Source organism: Macroventuria anomochaeta, assembly GCF_010093625.1.
Source record: "Macroventuria anomochaeta strain CBS 525.71 unplaced genomic scaffold BU25scaffold_7, whole genome shotgun sequence".
Lineage (NCBI taxonomy): Eukaryota > Fungi > Ascomycota > Dothideomycetes > Pleosporales > Didymellaceae > Macroventuria > Macroventuria anomochaeta.
The window spans coordinates 352,942-368,179 of NW_022985368.1; the positions used below are offsets into that span (position 1 = coordinate 352,942).

The following is a 15,238-nucleotide window of genomic DNA, read 5'->3' on the forward strand; positions in this document are numbered from 1 at the left end:
CAGCCTTCTGCAGTAGAAGCCATCGTGTACATTACCGAATTGTAGCCAGGAGTAGTATATGGTCTATAGATAGGGAAATCGTAAGCCATGCAGCCATGACATCGTTACTTGCGAAGCCAACTCCTGTTCGTGGACAACAGACGGGCTTTTTAAGGGAAAAGCGAAGGTTTAACACGCCTGCGTAGCCTGGAAAAAACGAGGGCCTGAGTATCCATAGAACTGTACGCTTTCAATATCGATGTTACCGTCTTCAGAGTCTTTTGGGCTCCAGAGTTTGAGCAGAACGTTTCTGCCAGAACTGCGGGGCTTGTTAGCAAAGCTATCAAGTTCTAGAGCAACCAGACTTACATCGCAGGCTCAAACTTGATCGTGATTTTGTTCCTGTTCTTCTTGATGAAGAACCTTGCGTGAGGCGCAAGTACATTCCCTCTCTCAACATCCTCCACACCAGCGTCGATATGACTCGGTCTTGCAAGTCGACTGGCTCGAATAGGTTCCGTGATGTCCAGGAGATTGCGATACCGAGGACCGAGCGAAATCCGTCGTGAACGCATCTCCCAGTCATCGGCAAATTGTGCAGTCTCTAGGATTTGGCGAAAGCGTGCTCCTGTGCCTCGACGGGGCGCCACATCCTCATCTTCGTCGTCGCTACTGGGTCGCCAGCGCCCCTCGCGCTGGATACGGTCGGCCATTGTTTCGACGTTGGGATAGTCATCGTTGGATGACTCTTCTTCCTCTTCGCTGGTGGTTGTGACGTAGAAGGGAGGTGGTGTAGGAGCTGATACACCAGCTGGTGCGGTGTAATCGCAATCAAAATCTATCTCCTCATCGCTCTCCATTGGGGGCTCTGAGCTCCTCTGGTGGTCCGGATGTGCTCGTGCGCGTGATTCCTGGTTCAGTCGCCGAGTACGCCGCCGGAGGCGTTCTATGCGTGCTTCGACATCGTCTTGTAGACGGCTTCGAGAATGTTGCCAGACGTCTGGATCATCGATTGCTTCTCTGAGCGAGATTTGCTCAGCGTTTCGAATGTATCTGCGACGCTCAGGAGAAGGCGAGGCTGATGGCGAATGAGTGCGATGCTGCAGTCGGTAAGTGGATGTGCCAGTCAGAAGTTCCCCAGCGGACATGGCCACGAATATCAATCCTTCTTGAACGCTGAGTGTTGTTAGTAGATCATCAAGCCACAAGTGGGCACACATACGGAGACGTGAAGCCACGATCCGGAGCTCGGATGACAACCTTCTCCAGAGCAAAAGGAGCATCTCCAATATGCTTGAGCAAAAGGTTGCATTTAGAGCTTTCGCTGCAGTACACGCTCTTGTCGTTTTTCAAGACGTTCCCCACATCGTAGATCTTCATCGGATTGTCTCGCGTGATCTGACCACCGTCGCAGCTAACGACTTCCATGCACAGGCGTCCTGGAACCATCTGGCCCTTGTAGCCGTACTTGTGGCTCTGGTACTCGGCGTTTCTACTGGAGCCGTGATCTAGTTTCCTCCGCTTTGTCCGTCTGTGCGCTGTGTCCGGTGCGCTTGGGCTTGGTTGACGATTGGCCATGTTTATCCACTCCTCGAAGTTGGCAATTATGGGGGGACGCTCGCTGAGGGAATCGAAGGGTTCGGTGACAGAGTTTATAATGGCTTCACGCTCTTCGTCGATTCGTGCCTGCGCGCGTTGGAGGTAGCGTTCGCTAGGCGTGGCTCGTGGATGGTTCGGATTCGCAGTCGGTGGCCGTCTGAGCAGATTGTACACGGTATCGTCGTTGTCTCGTGGTGGGCCCAATAGGCGGTGCAACCGGCGTCTTTGGTTGACGCGCCGCCTAGCTTCCTGCGAACTGGATCTCCGCCGTTCCACATAGGCATCCGAGCGCTCTGGGGGCTCGTCGGCTAGGCGCAGGACGTTTCTTATGCCAGGTCGAGCCGCAGTCAGAGGAGACGTTGAGGCGTGCGGGTAGTCGAAGCTGCCGGCCGCGAAGGAGAAACCAGCCGGTGGAGGTGAAGACGTGGGCGGGCGTGGCATGGATGACGTGTGACGTAGTGCCCACGGGTTGTGCGAGGGTAGTTGGGACGTATCCAGAAGATTAGCGAGTACGGTCGACAGCGAACGGGATGTATAGCGGCGGTCTTCTATCACAAGGTGCAGCGTGTCGGAGTGACAGGGCGTCAAGGCTGAGGTGATGTCCAACGAGCACCGTCAGAGAGCCCCACAGATCCCCACGTGCGGGGGCGCTAGCTGCAGAGCCGCAAAGGTACCTGAGCCTAATTTCGTCACTCTCCGAGCCTCGCATTCACCTCGGTTTGGGTCCCGGGCCCGGAACCGCTCTCACCTTTACCTGGCCTCGTCGCCGCGCTGTTTCGCACCTTCTTTGTCTCAATCCCACTTAGTTGCTCTTTCTAGACACCAACTTCTATCGTACCTGCCATACAAAATGACGGACCTCACCGCGCCGGCTGATCCAACAGCGGTCAATGGCACCTTCCCAGCGGACGATGCAGCTGGTCAGACCCTCGCTGCCATTGCTGAGTCTGAGAAGATCTCTGCAGGTAGTACTCGCGCAGAATCAATATGTTCGCTGATCTAATTCCTACGGCAGACGAGATCGCGCTCTACGACCGACAGATTCGACTCTGGGGCGTCAAGGCGCAAGAGAAGATTCGTACCGCCAACATCCTTTTGGTCTCTATCAAAGGGCTCGCCAACGAGATTGCGAAGAACCTTGTGCTGGCAGGCATTGGCTCCATCACCCTCGCCGACCACGAGAACGTGACTGAAGATGATCTGGGAGCGCAGTTCTTCATCAGCGACGCCGACGTGGGCAAGAACGTGAGCTGTTTCTTGCCTAGACGCTGCCATGCATACGCTGACAACTACACAGCGCGCCGAAGCAGCGGCGCCACAAGTGCAGAAGCTGAACCCTCGAGTCAGAGTCAACGTGCACACAAGCCCCATCAGCGCCGAAACAGAGGCCAGCTTCTACTCCCAATTCGACGTAACCATTGCGACAGATCTGGACTTTGGCACGACCAACACCCTCAATCTCTGCGCGCGCCTCGCGAACCGACCCTTCTACGCCGGCGCCTCACACGGTCTCTACGGGTACATCTTCGCCGACCTGATCAAGCATAAATACGTCGTCGAGCGCGAGATGAGCAACAAGACAACACAAGTGGGCCCGGAAAGCTCTACGCGCAGCGTCCTTGAGACCTCGTCGAAAAAGGAGAATGGCAAGTCGGTCGAGACGGTCACAAAGCAGGAAATCTACTCGCCCATCATGGCCATCAAGGACTCGCCTCTGCCACCTGAGATCGCAGGCAACCACCGCAGATTGAAGAAGGTGCACCCGCTGCTCACCTGCGTGCGCGCACTGTGGGAGTACCAGTTCCAAGCACACGGCGTGTTCCCGTCACACGACCCCCAGCAACTGCAACTGTTCACCATGATGGCCACGGAGAAGCACAAGCTGCACCTGCTTCCCTCGAACACCCTGACCGCAGAGTTTCTACGCAGCTTCTTGCAGAACCTGGGTAGCGAGCTTGCGCCTGTCACTGCCTTCTTGGGTGGCCAGCTTGCGCAGGACGTCATCAATGTGTTGGGACAGAGGGAACAGCCGATCCAGAACCTGATGCTGTTTGATGGTGAAGAGAGCGCTGGGCCGGTTTATGCGCTACATCCTATCTTTGTGGACAACCCCATCACAGCTCTTCCGTCGATCCCTATGCCTGTGGAGGCCATCTCTATCGATGATTAGGTTGCGCAGGTTATGCAGCCAAGTAGTGATGCTAGGAGACTATCCCTTTCATAACGACGTAGGAGGAAGATTTGGCGCAAGAGAGGACCTACGATACCCAATAGCTAGTTTGGCAACCTGCCAGTAACGGCGTTTTGCAGTACACGAAAAGAATGACTCAACAGGACTATAATCTTGCTCTATGCTTCGCTATAATAACAATGTGCACCATGCAAGTGACCTCCTTCAACTCGGTCCATCCTGTTCTTTCACTGCTTCTTCTTCATCTTATCCGCAGCCTCCTTCCCTCCAACCTTTCCAAACAACACCCAACACAGCCCCAAAAACGCCAACACCACAACCCCCACAGTCCCCATCTCCACCATCCCCGCCTTCTGCGTATCCAACACCGGCACATCGATCGTCTCCACCAACCTCTTATACTCCTCATCCGCACCCCTCTCTCTCGCTGGCTGGACATGCATAAACCTCGTCTTGGGCCCGAACAACGCCTCATACCCCAGATGCTTTCGGTCGAAGGGGTTTAACGAATGCTTTTCGCCCTCGTCGGCACGGCATACCCAGAACACGACGGGCCAGGGGATGGAGATGGGCGTGTGTGGGGTGGGGGACGCGGGGAGGTAACGGAGGTGCAGGGGTATGGAAACGTTCCAGTCTCCTGACGACGGAGGAGCGGACGCCTCGGTGTCCGCGGCGGAGGAGGAAGGAGAGGCGAGCTCAAAGAGTGATGCAGAGCCCCATTGTGGAACCACCCAGTCTGGAGCTTCGAGATCTGTGGCGCCTGCTATGCTGCGCAGGGCTATCAGGTTCTTGGATGTCAGGAAGAGAGGGTCGCTAAATTGGTACTTGTCGATGAAGAGCGCGGATGGGAGCGTGAGGTACGTGTGCAGCTTGCATGTTGGGTCCGGTGCGGTCAGGTGCTCTGATGGGAGCGTGAGGGTTAGGGTTGGGTGCAGGCCGGTGGGGCGGTTGATGGAGGTTGTGTATGTTAGGGGCGAAAGTTTGGGGGTAGTGTTGGGGTTGAAGGATTCTGGGGTTAGGAGGGGGTAGTGCCGGGTTGGGGTTTGGAAACGTGTGGGTTCTGTCGGTATGTTAGGTGATGTTGTGCCAAGGCAGATGAGGAGAGCGTACTTGGTTTGTCGTCCCGACCGAGCATGGTCAAGAATCCGCCGAATTGCACATCTTCGGGGTCGGTGTTAGGTTCATGGGATAGGACGCCGATCTCGACGGTCGACTCATCTTCCGGGACATAGACAGACTCTGTCCAGCCTTTCTTATTGGGTGCATGGGACCAAACGACTGTGAAGATTACGGCCTGCGATATAGCGTCGTAGTCGATGTCGATGTATGAGGCTGATGAATCCGCTCCAGTCATATTTTGAAACCACTCAGCGATCTTTGACGCATCCCAATCGTCCTCTGAGAACGGTGAGTAGTACTGCAAGGCTGTAGACATGGAGAAGCGCTCTGAAAGCATCGGTATCTTGATTGCCGTCTCGTGTGACGTCGTGCATTTGATGGGGCTGTAAGTATCGCTGAAAAGTGATCGTATGTCCCGGCACAAATCGGGATTCTTGGCCTCTGTGGAAGGTGTGAAGAAGATGTGGAGGCCTGGTGACACGCGTGACGTGAATGGAGCAGTTACTGAGTCTGGGAAGTCGGAAGCCCAGCGAATATGTAGTTCATGCCATTTCTTCAGAACTTCGCTGACCTATGTCAGCCACTCGAAAGCATGGTAGATTCGTGGGGCAGTTACATATTGATTGGTGCTTGCGATAGTTCGTCGAGACCAAGTGTAATACGGTGTTCTTTCGCTGCATGGACGCCTTTCAAGGTAAAAGTATCCCCATTTCCATTCTTTCTTTTTTGAACGCTGATCTGTTCAGGGGTGAAAGACTCTGGTTCCGTCACAACATATGTTATCCGTTGCTTCATGATTGTTGTATGAGTGTCGACGAGATCGTGCGTGATGGGACTCGATGTTCACATGCAGGTGGCTCGGCTGCACTTGCCTGTTGCTGGCAGCTGCCCTTGCGTTCCCTGACAGGTGACATCATCGCGCTAAAAGAGGCTCTTCCATAGCGAAGTCTGGATTGCTGCCTGCGCCAGCGACATCTTCACCACCGTGTCCTCACGCGATTTGCCACTGCATGGGCTCGCGTAGCCTGCTATATTCATAACAACACCTGCGAACACTCTTACACCGAAACAACGCCATGCGGATCCTCCATTTCCTATATGCAGCGCTGCTGAGTGCATGTGGCGCGCAAGCCCTGCGCTCAGACAAAGTCAAGCTCTCCAACATCCAGAGCCTCACCTTGCGCAAGGGACTCGATACATCGCATCGTCGCGTCAGTGCCATGCCTCAGGTATGTCAATTCGAACCTAGTTGAAACCCATCTTGGCCAAACTAACAGCACCACCAGCTCTCATGCATAGGCGGCAATGCCAAAGGTCTCTACGAACTCGACGTAATGCGCTGTAAGAACTCCGGTTCTGACTACGACTCCGAAAACATACAATGGACCTGCACCGCCTCGCTCCCTGATGAATTCAAGCTCGGCTCCACGGACGTTATCTGCGAAGGCTACGACTACCCCGAGGATCCTTATATCTTGAAGGGAAGCTGTGGAGTAGAGTACAGACTCGTTCTTACGGACAAGGGCCATGAGAGGTACGGCAAGGGCAATGGAGGCCACTGGTGGGGCGGCGACGAGAGCAACGGCAGGGACGGTCCCAAGACGCTGGGCGAGCAAATCGCGGCAGCGCTCTTTTGGATGGTCTTCATAGGCGTCGCAGGTTGGATCCTCTTCAACATTGTCCGACAGTGGGGTCAAGGTCCTGCGGGTGCTGGAGGCGCCGGTGGTAACCGACCCGGCTGGGGCGGCGGTGGTGGGGGATGGGGTGGAAACGACGATACCGACGATCCGCCACCACCTTACGACTACCAGGAGCGGCCAGGCAAGAGCACATACGGCACAAACCAACCGCAAGGCTGGAGACCCGGAATGTGGTCCGGTGCGCTAGGTGGTGCTGCGGCTGGGTATGCCGCTGGGCGCATGGCGAACAGGGGCAATCAGACCAATCAGACCAATAGCGGATGGGGCAGTAACAGTGGCGGATGGAACAACGGAGAAGGCAGTTCGAGGTCGTCGTCCGGATCAGGCTCCAGCTTCTCGAACACGAGGCATGAGAGCACTGGTTTTGGCTCGACCTCGAGAAGGTAGACGGTCACTGCAGAGGCGCAAATTTCTTTTGGCTCAAAATGATACCCATAGCATTTTTTGTTCATCAATACAGTACAGCGCGATATACAGTCATAATCGCCAGGTCCGAAATTGACATACATCAGAGCTTCGACCCAAACCACACCTCAAAGATCTCTCTCACCGCGGACCCTCCACGGAATATCCTCCTGCTCCACTTTCACACAAGTAACCATCCCACCTTATGCTCTTCCACATCAAGACTCCACTCGTTTCTCGCCAAACCCCCTCACAATACCACTCGCAAACTGCTTCAAAATCCTCAAATCCTCGCCCAACGTGTCCACCGCACTCGGCATGACTCTCTGCACCATCCTCCTCACCTCCTCATACACCATATATTGACTCCCACCCGCTCTGATTTTGCAGAAAAGACTCCCGCGCCTGAAAGACGGTTTTGACGCGTCGTGTTGCCGGAAGTACAGTGGTCAAAGTGTCGCGGATGAGTTGCATGATGAACCAAGTATCGAAGTGCGAATGGTGTTCTGGGGAGTAGGGGACGTTATGGTTAGCAGGAAGAGTTCGCGTTCTGCTTCTAGGGCTTCGGTGTCTAGCTCTTGTGACTTTCTGGCGATAAGGCGCTTCATTTCTTCGGGGAGGGCTGAACGTTCGGTTGGCCAGGGCCAGTACGGATACGCGCCAACGATGTGGATGAGAGACTCGGTACATATGAAATCGTTTTCTAGTACCAGTGCGAGGAGATAACGTGGTGGGTCGGCAAGAATGGCCTTGTATAGGGATTGCCGGTATTGAAGGAGAGCGTTACCGACATGTGAAGAGACAAGGTGGACGCAGCCAAGATCTCGTGCGACTTTGACGAGCTGTTCAGTTTGAAATGTAGCGGTCTTGATGTCATTGGCTGTGATGTGTGGTAGGATGCTGTAGAAGGCTCCGAATATCTTGTTGTAGACTTCGATAATAGCATCGTGTGTTGCATCTTCGACGTTGTCTTCAACCTTGAGCCTCACTTTATTAAACCCACCGGGCTCAATCGACTCTACGACGGGGTTTGGTGCCATTGAGTGCTTTGACGTGTCATTTGGATCTGACCATCGACTTCCTCGATGATATAGAGGTACGACTTGAGCCTCTCTACCGTCGTTGCTTATTGTTCTCAGATAGATCGTGCAAACCAGGCGGAGTGTCGAGTAAGGACTGTGCTGTGAAGCTGCCACTTCTTGGATGGTGTAGTCAAATCTGCACGTACGAGGATGTCGCCTGAAGAACAAACAGGATATTCGTCTGTCGGAGTGCTCTGAGTGATCGACAGGGTTGATAGTGACGGCAGATCGCGTGCTTTAAGTTGAGTAGCCTGCCTCGACGTTAAGAATTGCCACTTCACAAAGAAATCTTGGAACTTACAACAGTATGGTCAGAAGAGCTCTCTCGCAACGACCTCGGGCTTGGAATACCGTTATTAACCATTCTTACGTGCCGATGCACTGCTGATTGGGCAAGCTGATGATTGTTAATCGAAGTCGTAGTTTTGGGTGCGAACTGGTCTCTTCTAAGGTTCTTTTATGATGCCGTTTGGTATGTCAATGTGGGTTCGATACTGTTGTCAGAACTTGCTGTGGATGATCTTAATGTAGACGATGTACCAAAAGGTGAGAATGACGGAGACCGGAGTGGGCCAATCCAATATCTTCAGATAGCGACGGTGTTGGGCTTGTATAGCCCTTCATTAAGTAAGGCGAGTTTAGGCGCTTCCGTGATGTTGATGACGCCTGTTGATGCTCGCGCTTGCCCATGGTTGTGTCTAAGGCAAAGCCTGGAATGAGACAGTGTTTGTATCGGAACAACCTAGCTAGTGTGAAGTCGGAAGAGAAGCTCACAGCTAGTTGACGCTTGCCGAACAAACCTTCTGGTTATCGAGCTGAGAGGGGACTCAAGGAAGAGTGAGACTAGTAAGTCCATCTTCTCGTAAACTTGAGAACCGCAAGTAGACCACTGTTTTGGCATGCGGCGGGAGTTCGAGTATCGAGTGACCTTGCTGTTTGTACGAAGGTGAGTTGACCTAGCCTCGACACATGAACGAGTACCTCCAGCTGCACCAACAACGAGCGCTGAGTATGTCCTCATCATGTCAGCATCCTTCGCCAATCCTCAAACTTGCTAATATTGTGGGAATGATGAAGACCTGGACAGGTTTTGAAATAACCTGCGCTCTGGAGCGTGTCAATATAGGTTGTAGCTTGATCACTCTGCTGTTGCAGTTGTATCGTCGCGTCTGAGATGTCAAGTGCTGTCGACCTCCAGGGTGGATGTTATTGGAGAAGGAGGCTTCTGCCGGTATCCATTACCCAATAGGTACTAGCGTTGTTGTTATGTAGCTTGATCCTTCGGGATCTCAATTTCAATACACTTACACCTCACGTAGGATTTCTTCTACACGGAGACCTGGCGAAGGAAGGCTCGGTCCAAAGCTTGCTGCTATTCGTCTGCGCATCCAGCACTTGCTCTGTCAAATAGTCAGACCATAATGCCTGAGCGCTCACGACTTGTACATGAGATAATCAACAATGAGGTCGAGTGACCAGCTTTTCGAGTAATTAGCAACATACGTTCAAGTTGCAGCCAAACGCGTCAAGTTCCATGCGGCTCGGAACAATCGCTCTGTCGATTTGCTGCAAAACATCCTCGTGTCTCGGGCTTGCCCGTTGTTGGTTGCTGCTAGCGCGTGAAGGAGATGTTCTGGACAATAGCGGATTCTTCCTGCCCATGTTCTAGACGTCGGCCGTAGTTTCAGATAGGTATGCGAGACGAGAATCCTCGTAACGATCTCCATAATGGCCTGCGACATGACATGATTATTGCGTCAGAGGCTTTTCGCATTGCGAGTGAGCAATTCAAGAAAACCGCGCACTTGATGATCAAAGATGAAGACGGTGGTGCGCAGGCATGCCGTTCTTTTGCAGGCGCATGTTTTCGTGATCTGCGCTTTCCTTGAGGTGCATGAGCAAGGAATGGAAAGGCAGCATTTGACGACCGTTGATCGCCAACGAGACGCACGCACAGGCCCTGTATGACCTCTTTAGTGGCACCGCGGGCTACACAGACTTTCTTCTGCGAGTGAAGAGTGCGTCCAAAATGGGGTTGCGGCACAAAAGTCCGTCAAAAGGTGGGCAGACCCCCTGGGGTTTCCAAAGCTTCTTATGCAATTCTCGTACGATTCCTCCTGGATACTTTTCCTCTTCGAAGCTGCACCATTACCATAACATCGGAAATAGCATAGCCCGGCGAACTCTCGAATGTGTCAAGATGGAAGGCGTTGTCGCCGCATCCTTGGATGCAATTCTGCCAAAACCACCGGTTTCTACACTTGTCGATCTCCCGCAACCAAAACGACCTGACAGCATTTGCGATGCCAGTAGCGCTGAGTTCGACATCTTCCGCTTCACACCTGTTCCTACACTCATTCTTGATGCATCGCGCAGAATCGTCCAAGTCTCAGACAGCTTTGTTATGACCTCGCCAGGAGGTAGACGCGAAGATCTCGTGGGGTGGCACGCAGATGACGTTTTGGACCGAACAGACCGAACTTCAGCCTTCCCGGTGCTTGCCTCGGCCCGCGAAGCGATCCGGATCGTCGAGGAAACTGGATCACTGACTCAGCTTGACCATTCGACTGATTCGCAACAAGTTTGGAGGACTCGCACAGTTCCCATATATCGCAATGACAGCCTTCATTGTACACAGTTGGAGTTCCACGATGTTACCGAAGAGCACAGGAAGAGGCTGGAGCTAGAGGAACGTTTGAGGAATGTGGAGACTTTCCGTATCCTCGTCGAAACGGTCAAAGACTATGCCATTTTCATGCTCGACCCAAATGGAAACATTGCAACTTGGAACGCTGGAGCTCAAGCCTTTAAAGGGTATACAAAATCGGAGATCATCGGCCAACACTTTTCCAGGTTTTATGGCGAGGACGATCTTGCAACAGACAAGCCAGGTAGAGAGCTCCGAACTGCACTCCGCGACGGACGTTGCGAAGATGAAGGGTGGCGTTACCGGAAGGACGGCTCCAGGTTCTGGGCCAACGTTGTCATCACCCCCGTTTTCAGAGAAGGTGTCCTTCTTGGCTTCTCGAAAGTCACTCGCGACATGACAGATCGGCGAAAGGCTGAGCAACAACTCATCGGTGCATATGAAGAGGCATCAAAATTAAAGTCAGAGTTCTTAGCCAACATGTCTCACGAGATCAGGACCCCTATGCATGGCTTGCTCTCAGCTTTGACGCTGTTGCTTGATACGAAGCTAGATTTCGATCAGCTGGACCTTGCTCGCGTCATCCAAGAGTCTGGCGAGGTGCTTCTTCAGGTGATCAACGACATTCTCGACTACAGCAAACTGGCCAACGGCAGCTTCTCGATTAGCCACGACATCATCAACATTGCAGATATCGTCCATTCTGTCCACCGAGCGCAACAAAAGCTATTCAGTCCTCAGGTCAAGTTTGAAAGCCACCTTGACCCTCAGATACCTAAAGCCGGGGAAGGGGATAGTCTTCGATATCGTCAGATAGTACAAAACTTGGTCTCCAACGCTGCAAAATTTACCGAGGAGGGATCTGTACAAATCAATGCCAGGCTTGAGAGTGAAGATGAGGAGAACTCAATTATCCGCACCGCAGTCGTGGATACAGGCATCGGAGTGCCAGAAGCATCTGCGAAAGCTCTCTTTACTCCATTTACCCAATTTGACAACTCCGCTACCAAGAGATATAAAGGTACTGGTTTAGGTCTCAGCATCTGCAGAAGCCTTTCTGAGCTCATGGGCGGTGAAATTGGCTTTCACCCAAACCCTGAGGGTCATGGTAGCGTTTTTTGGTTCACCATCAAGCTCAAGAAGTGCAAGCAGTTTCAGACCATTAAAACTCCCCGGATCGAATTGGATGGTCTTCGAGTCCCTTCGCCAGCGGACGTAGACCACATGGAAGAGATCAAACGTGTTGCTGTTAACAAGCACCTGTTACTGGCGGAAGACAACTTCATCAACCGAAAAGTTATGTTGCGAATGCTGGCAGGTCTTGGCTTCCCGAACATCGATGTTGCTACTGATGGCAAAGAAGCTGTCGCAAAAACGATACAGTCGGCAGATGACAGGCACGCATCAGTTCCGTATGACCTCATCTTGATGGACGTTAACATGCCAGTCCAGGATGGCGTCTCAGCCACACAGGAGTTGAGGGACAGAGGATTCTATATGCCTGTTATCGCGATGACTGCAAACGCGCTGAAAGGCCAAGCTGAAGCATACATTGCCAAAGGCATGAGTGGATACATCGCAAAACCTGTGGACAGGAAGCTTCTGATCAAGATCCTTCTGAGCTGTTTCAAAGATCAGTCTAATGACTGAGGACTGATTCGCTTAACACCACAGGTGTCTCGGGATATCACGATTCAATAGACCACGGCAATGAAGGGGCGTAACTTTCGAGAGGTGGTATGCGCACTCGCATCCCTTGCCACATGCCGTCGCTGCATAGTATCTTGTACCATGAGAGTCCTCAGGTCTCACACGAACGATTTCGCCTCACCGGACGATTTTTGGCTCGAACGAAAAGCGCATAAAAAGGTGCAATAACGACTCAAAGTCATCTCGCGTTGCCGTAATGGATATGCTGATAGGTCGCGATTATCATATTGCATTGTTACCTTTGCATGGGATAAACGAATCGTTGTGGGCAGGCATGTGTAACAGAACGGTATTCCTCCATTTGTGATGGTGGCTCTGTGCATATGCACATGCACCCCTGCCAATCATGAGCCCCGCAAAGCATGCGAACACCTTTTCAGGGTTCCCGGCTCGATCCCTCACAGACCAGGTACTCGAGGAACTTTTGTTCATGACTTTGGATTCGAGTGCGACAACAGAAAACGGACAAAATGCAAAGGCCACTTTCATTTTGTGGGGCTGACAGGGATGGCTCTCAGTTTCCGAATGAAGCCCTCAATTAAAATCCGTCCATACCGAATGTCTCTGCAGATCCAATGTAAGAGCGCCGTATGCGCCATGTTTCTGAGCGGACCACAGCCGTTGCCTACTTGAACCGCAGCAGTCCACAAGTCAGCCTTGTGTATTGCATTTATACACCAGGTATCTCATGGAGAATCGCTAGCAACATGGGCATATTCTCGATAAAAATTTACATTTGATCGCTGTGATTATATTGATGGAAGCTGCAACCAGCGACTCGATAGTCCCGATGGCCGAGCCACGCAAGGCAGAGGACAGCACGGCACATGAGGTATATATAAGCCTCCCATTGCCAGCGCTACATCTCCAACATAGGCTTCCCAATACCTTGATAGAGGAGCAATTGGACCGAGATGGCACCAGAACTCGTGATGTGAACGAGAGTCTGCTGCTATCAACTCACCGCGTAGGTATCACCGGATCGCCTTAACCATTGTACCATTTGGAGATCCGCAGGGAAGGAATACACAAGGATGGACCAAGAGGTACATACACAGGTGGAGATTGCCCTTTTTGATGGTGCTTTTCTTCGTGCTTGGTGCTGCTGTCAGCATAGCACACTGCGTGTTCTATCCGAATCTCAACGGAAAGATCGTAGGAGACTCGAACCAACAGGAAGAAAGATCAGTGAGAATGTTGTCAGGCTGTCAAAACAATTATTGACCATGGCAGGTTCGGCACCGCGTGCGCCTTCCTCGCTCAAATCTATTTAGGGACTAGTGTCTGGACCATCTACACTCAGTGGCTCTGGCGAACAGTGAAGCGAAAAGAGATGACCATTGAAGCCTGGAATGCCTTCAGCGCTGATACCTCTGCATTGTCTTTGTTGAATTGGGAGATGCTACGTAATCTTCGCTTTGGGAGTGCTTCGGCGTTCTTCGCATGGTATGTTGTTGCGGCGAGGGGCCGCTGGTAGAATACGATGGAATACTGCGCTGAGTTGCTATCCAGGTAGGAGAAGACGACTATGTACCTGACCTGTAACACACTAGACTAGGGTAGTCTGCTATGGGTATAGTCAGACCTTGTACGCACCAATCGTTACCGCAATATATGTTGGTTTTCACTATATACCTCCTGCCGCTTACGATATGCAGGAGCCTGCTCTTGCCCCCATTCTTCACGCCAGCAACTATGTTCATCTACGAGAGTACCGCTGTGGAGAAGACCGTCGCAGCTATGCCGTACCCAAACATAGCAGTCAGCACGGAGGCTCACCGTTACTCGCACTCCCCACCTGTGCGTCGGGATACGCGACAGTACATAGATGATTGCAGCCAAGTTTTCAATGGCCCAAGGACTCAGTTAAGTCTCATATCCACCGCTGTTTCTTCCCTTGGAGAGATTTTTCCAGCAGATCTACCCTACAACAATTCGACGTACTCTATGGAGTTCTTCGCTCCTATTGTCAAGTGTGAGATCGCCAACATCACAGTGGCGAAGCAAATCAGTGACTACCTTCAAGAGGGTATGACTATTGCGTGGGGTCCTGCAAAGGAAAGCGATATGGAAGTTGAGTGCTGGTTGGGGACGAGCCTGGGATGGTATTATATACTTGACAGGCTGCGATGGCGGCAGGTTCAAGAGCATAGTCATGCGAGAGGCCGATTTGTGAATTTGGCAGCTGACTTGACCAACGGGCGGCGGTGAGGGATCGCTATGCTGTTGGCAAAACCGTTGATAGCGAGCGCGTATGGGAGCTTGTTGAGTTCCAACTACTCCAAGATGGTAGCGTTTGGTGGCACAGTTCCTATTATGGCTCTGCATTATAGGGAGCTCCGGCCAATCATCACCCACTTTTAGAAGAAGTACAGATCTCACACCAAAACAACAAGGACATTGATGATGGCCCCTACAACCCCGTACTTGACGCTTTATTGGATGGCAATTTGGATGAGATCAATGATATCATCGACTTTCTCAAGGTCCCCTATGACCTCACTAAGGCTATGGAGGATTCTAATGAAGTCTCCAGCTTTGGCTCACTGTGGCAGACTATTGTCAATCTGCAAATGCTGTGGGAGCACTATAACACGGCAATGGAGAGGTTTAGCAACTCTGATAAGTGCTACTTGAAATCAGCTATCAGCTATGGCCTGGAGAAGCTCAACACCTATTGGGGGTAAGTTGATCATGACCACAAGCCCAAGCTGTAACGACGCAGGCCAGTAGGGAAGATGTCCGAAGTAAGTGTGAGTCCACTGCGAGGCATATGGGAGTGCTGGGACGTTGAGAACACTAGGAT

General features: G+C 52.2%; 7 protein-coding genes across 7 annotated transcripts; 4 read left to right on the plus strand and 3 right to left on the minus strand.

Annotated features, from left to right (window-relative positions):
- Positions 1-1,050: 1,050 nt before the first annotated feature.
- Positions 1,051-2,158, minus strand: BU25DRAFT_408300 (uncharacterized protein). Its single transcript, XM_033705778.1, has one exon. It carries the CDS (start codon positions 2,017-2,019, stop codon positions 1,177-1,179), a length of 843 nt encoding a protein of 280 aa, XP_033564539.1. The 5' UTR covers positions 2,020-2,158; the 3' UTR covers positions 1,051-1,176.
- Positions 2,159-2,240: 82 nt separating this feature from the next.
- BU25DRAFT_256452 (uncharacterized protein) lies at positions 2,241-3,839 on the plus strand. Its single transcript, XM_033701671.1, has 3 exons — positions 2,241-2,543; positions 2,594-2,823; positions 2,876-3,839. The coding sequence occupies exons 1-3, from the start codon at positions 2,429-2,431 to the stop codon at positions 3,746-3,748; spliced, it is 1,218 nt and encodes a 405-aa protein (XP_033564540.1). The 5' UTR covers positions 2,241-2,428; the 3' UTR covers positions 3,749-3,839.
- Positions 3,764-5,683, minus strand: BU25DRAFT_387479 (PIG-X-domain-containing protein; the record flags this gene model as incomplete). The annotated part of the gene is made up of 3 exons (XM_033704437.1): positions 3,764-4,829; positions 4,880-5,454; positions 5,505-5,683. The coding sequence occupies 3 exons, from the start codon at positions 5,681-5,683 to the stop codon at positions 3,997-3,999; spliced, it is 1,587 nt and encodes a 528-aa protein (XP_033564541.1). The 3' UTR covers positions 3,764-3,996.
- Positions 5,684-5,964: 281 nt separating this feature from the next.
- BU25DRAFT_429393 (DUF1183-domain-containing protein) lies at positions 5,965-6,975 on the plus strand (the record flags this gene model as incomplete). Its single annotated transcript, XM_033708547.1, has 2 exons — positions 5,965-6,117; positions 6,175-6,975. 2 exons carry the CDS (start codon positions 5,965-5,967, stop codon positions 6,973-6,975), a joined length of 954 nt encoding a protein of 317 aa, XP_033564542.1.
- A 233-nt stretch (positions 6,976-7,208) lies between these two features.
- Positions 7,209-8,450, minus strand: BU25DRAFT_256535 (uncharacterized protein). The gene is made up of 2 exons (XM_033701673.1): positions 8,377-8,450; positions 7,209-8,326 (listed from the first exon to the last, which is right to left on the minus strand). Exon 2 carries the CDS (start codon positions 8,031-8,033, stop codon positions 7,443-7,445), a length of 591 nt encoding a protein of 196 aa, XP_033564543.1. The 5' UTR covers positions 8,034-8,326; positions 8,377-8,450; the 3' UTR covers positions 7,209-7,442.
- A 1,825-nt stretch (positions 8,451-10,275) lies between these two features.
- BU25DRAFT_456097 (sensor histidine kinase-like protein/response regulator Fos-1) lies at positions 10,276-12,372 on the plus strand (the record flags this gene model as incomplete). Its single annotated transcript, XM_033709990.1, has 1 exon — positions 10,276-12,372. The coding sequence occupies one exon, from the start codon at positions 10,276-10,278 to the stop codon at positions 12,370-12,372; it is 2,097 nt and encodes a 698-aa protein (XP_033564544.1).
- A 1,755-nt stretch (positions 12,373-14,127) lies between these two features.
- Positions 14,128-15,119, plus strand: BU25DRAFT_456098 (uncharacterized protein; the record flags this gene model as incomplete). Its single annotated transcript, XM_033709991.1, has 2 exons — positions 14,128-14,461; positions 14,797-15,119. 2 exons carry the CDS (start codon positions 14,128-14,130, stop codon positions 15,117-15,119), a joined length of 657 nt encoding a protein of 218 aa, XP_033564545.1.
- Positions 15,120-15,238: the final 119 nt, after the last annotated feature.

What these genes read in the sequence shown, in the direction of transcription:
- BU25DRAFT_408300 (XM_033705778.1), bottom strand. Translation starts at nt 2,019, where the DNA reads ATGCCACGCCCGCCCACGTCTTCACCTCCACCGGCTGGTTTCTCCTTC.
- BU25DRAFT_256452 (XM_033701671.1), top strand. Translation starts at nt 2,429, where the DNA reads ATGACGGACCTCACCGCGCCGGCTGATCCAACAGCGGTCAATGGCACC. An exon ending in GTCTGAGAAGATCTCTGCAG is followed by an intron (nt 2,544 to 2,593) that starts GTAGTACTCGCG and finishes TTCCTACGGCAG; the next exon opens with ACGAGATCGCGCTCTACGAC. An exon ending in ACGCCGACGTGGGCAAGAAC is followed by an intron (nt 2,824 to 2,875) that starts GTGAGCTGTTTC and finishes ACAACTACACAG; the next exon opens with CGCGCCGAAGCAGCGGCGCC.
- BU25DRAFT_256535 (XM_033701673.1), bottom strand. Translation starts at nt 8,033, where the DNA reads ATGGCACCAAACCCCGTCGTAGAGTCGATTGAGCCCGGTGGGTTTAAT.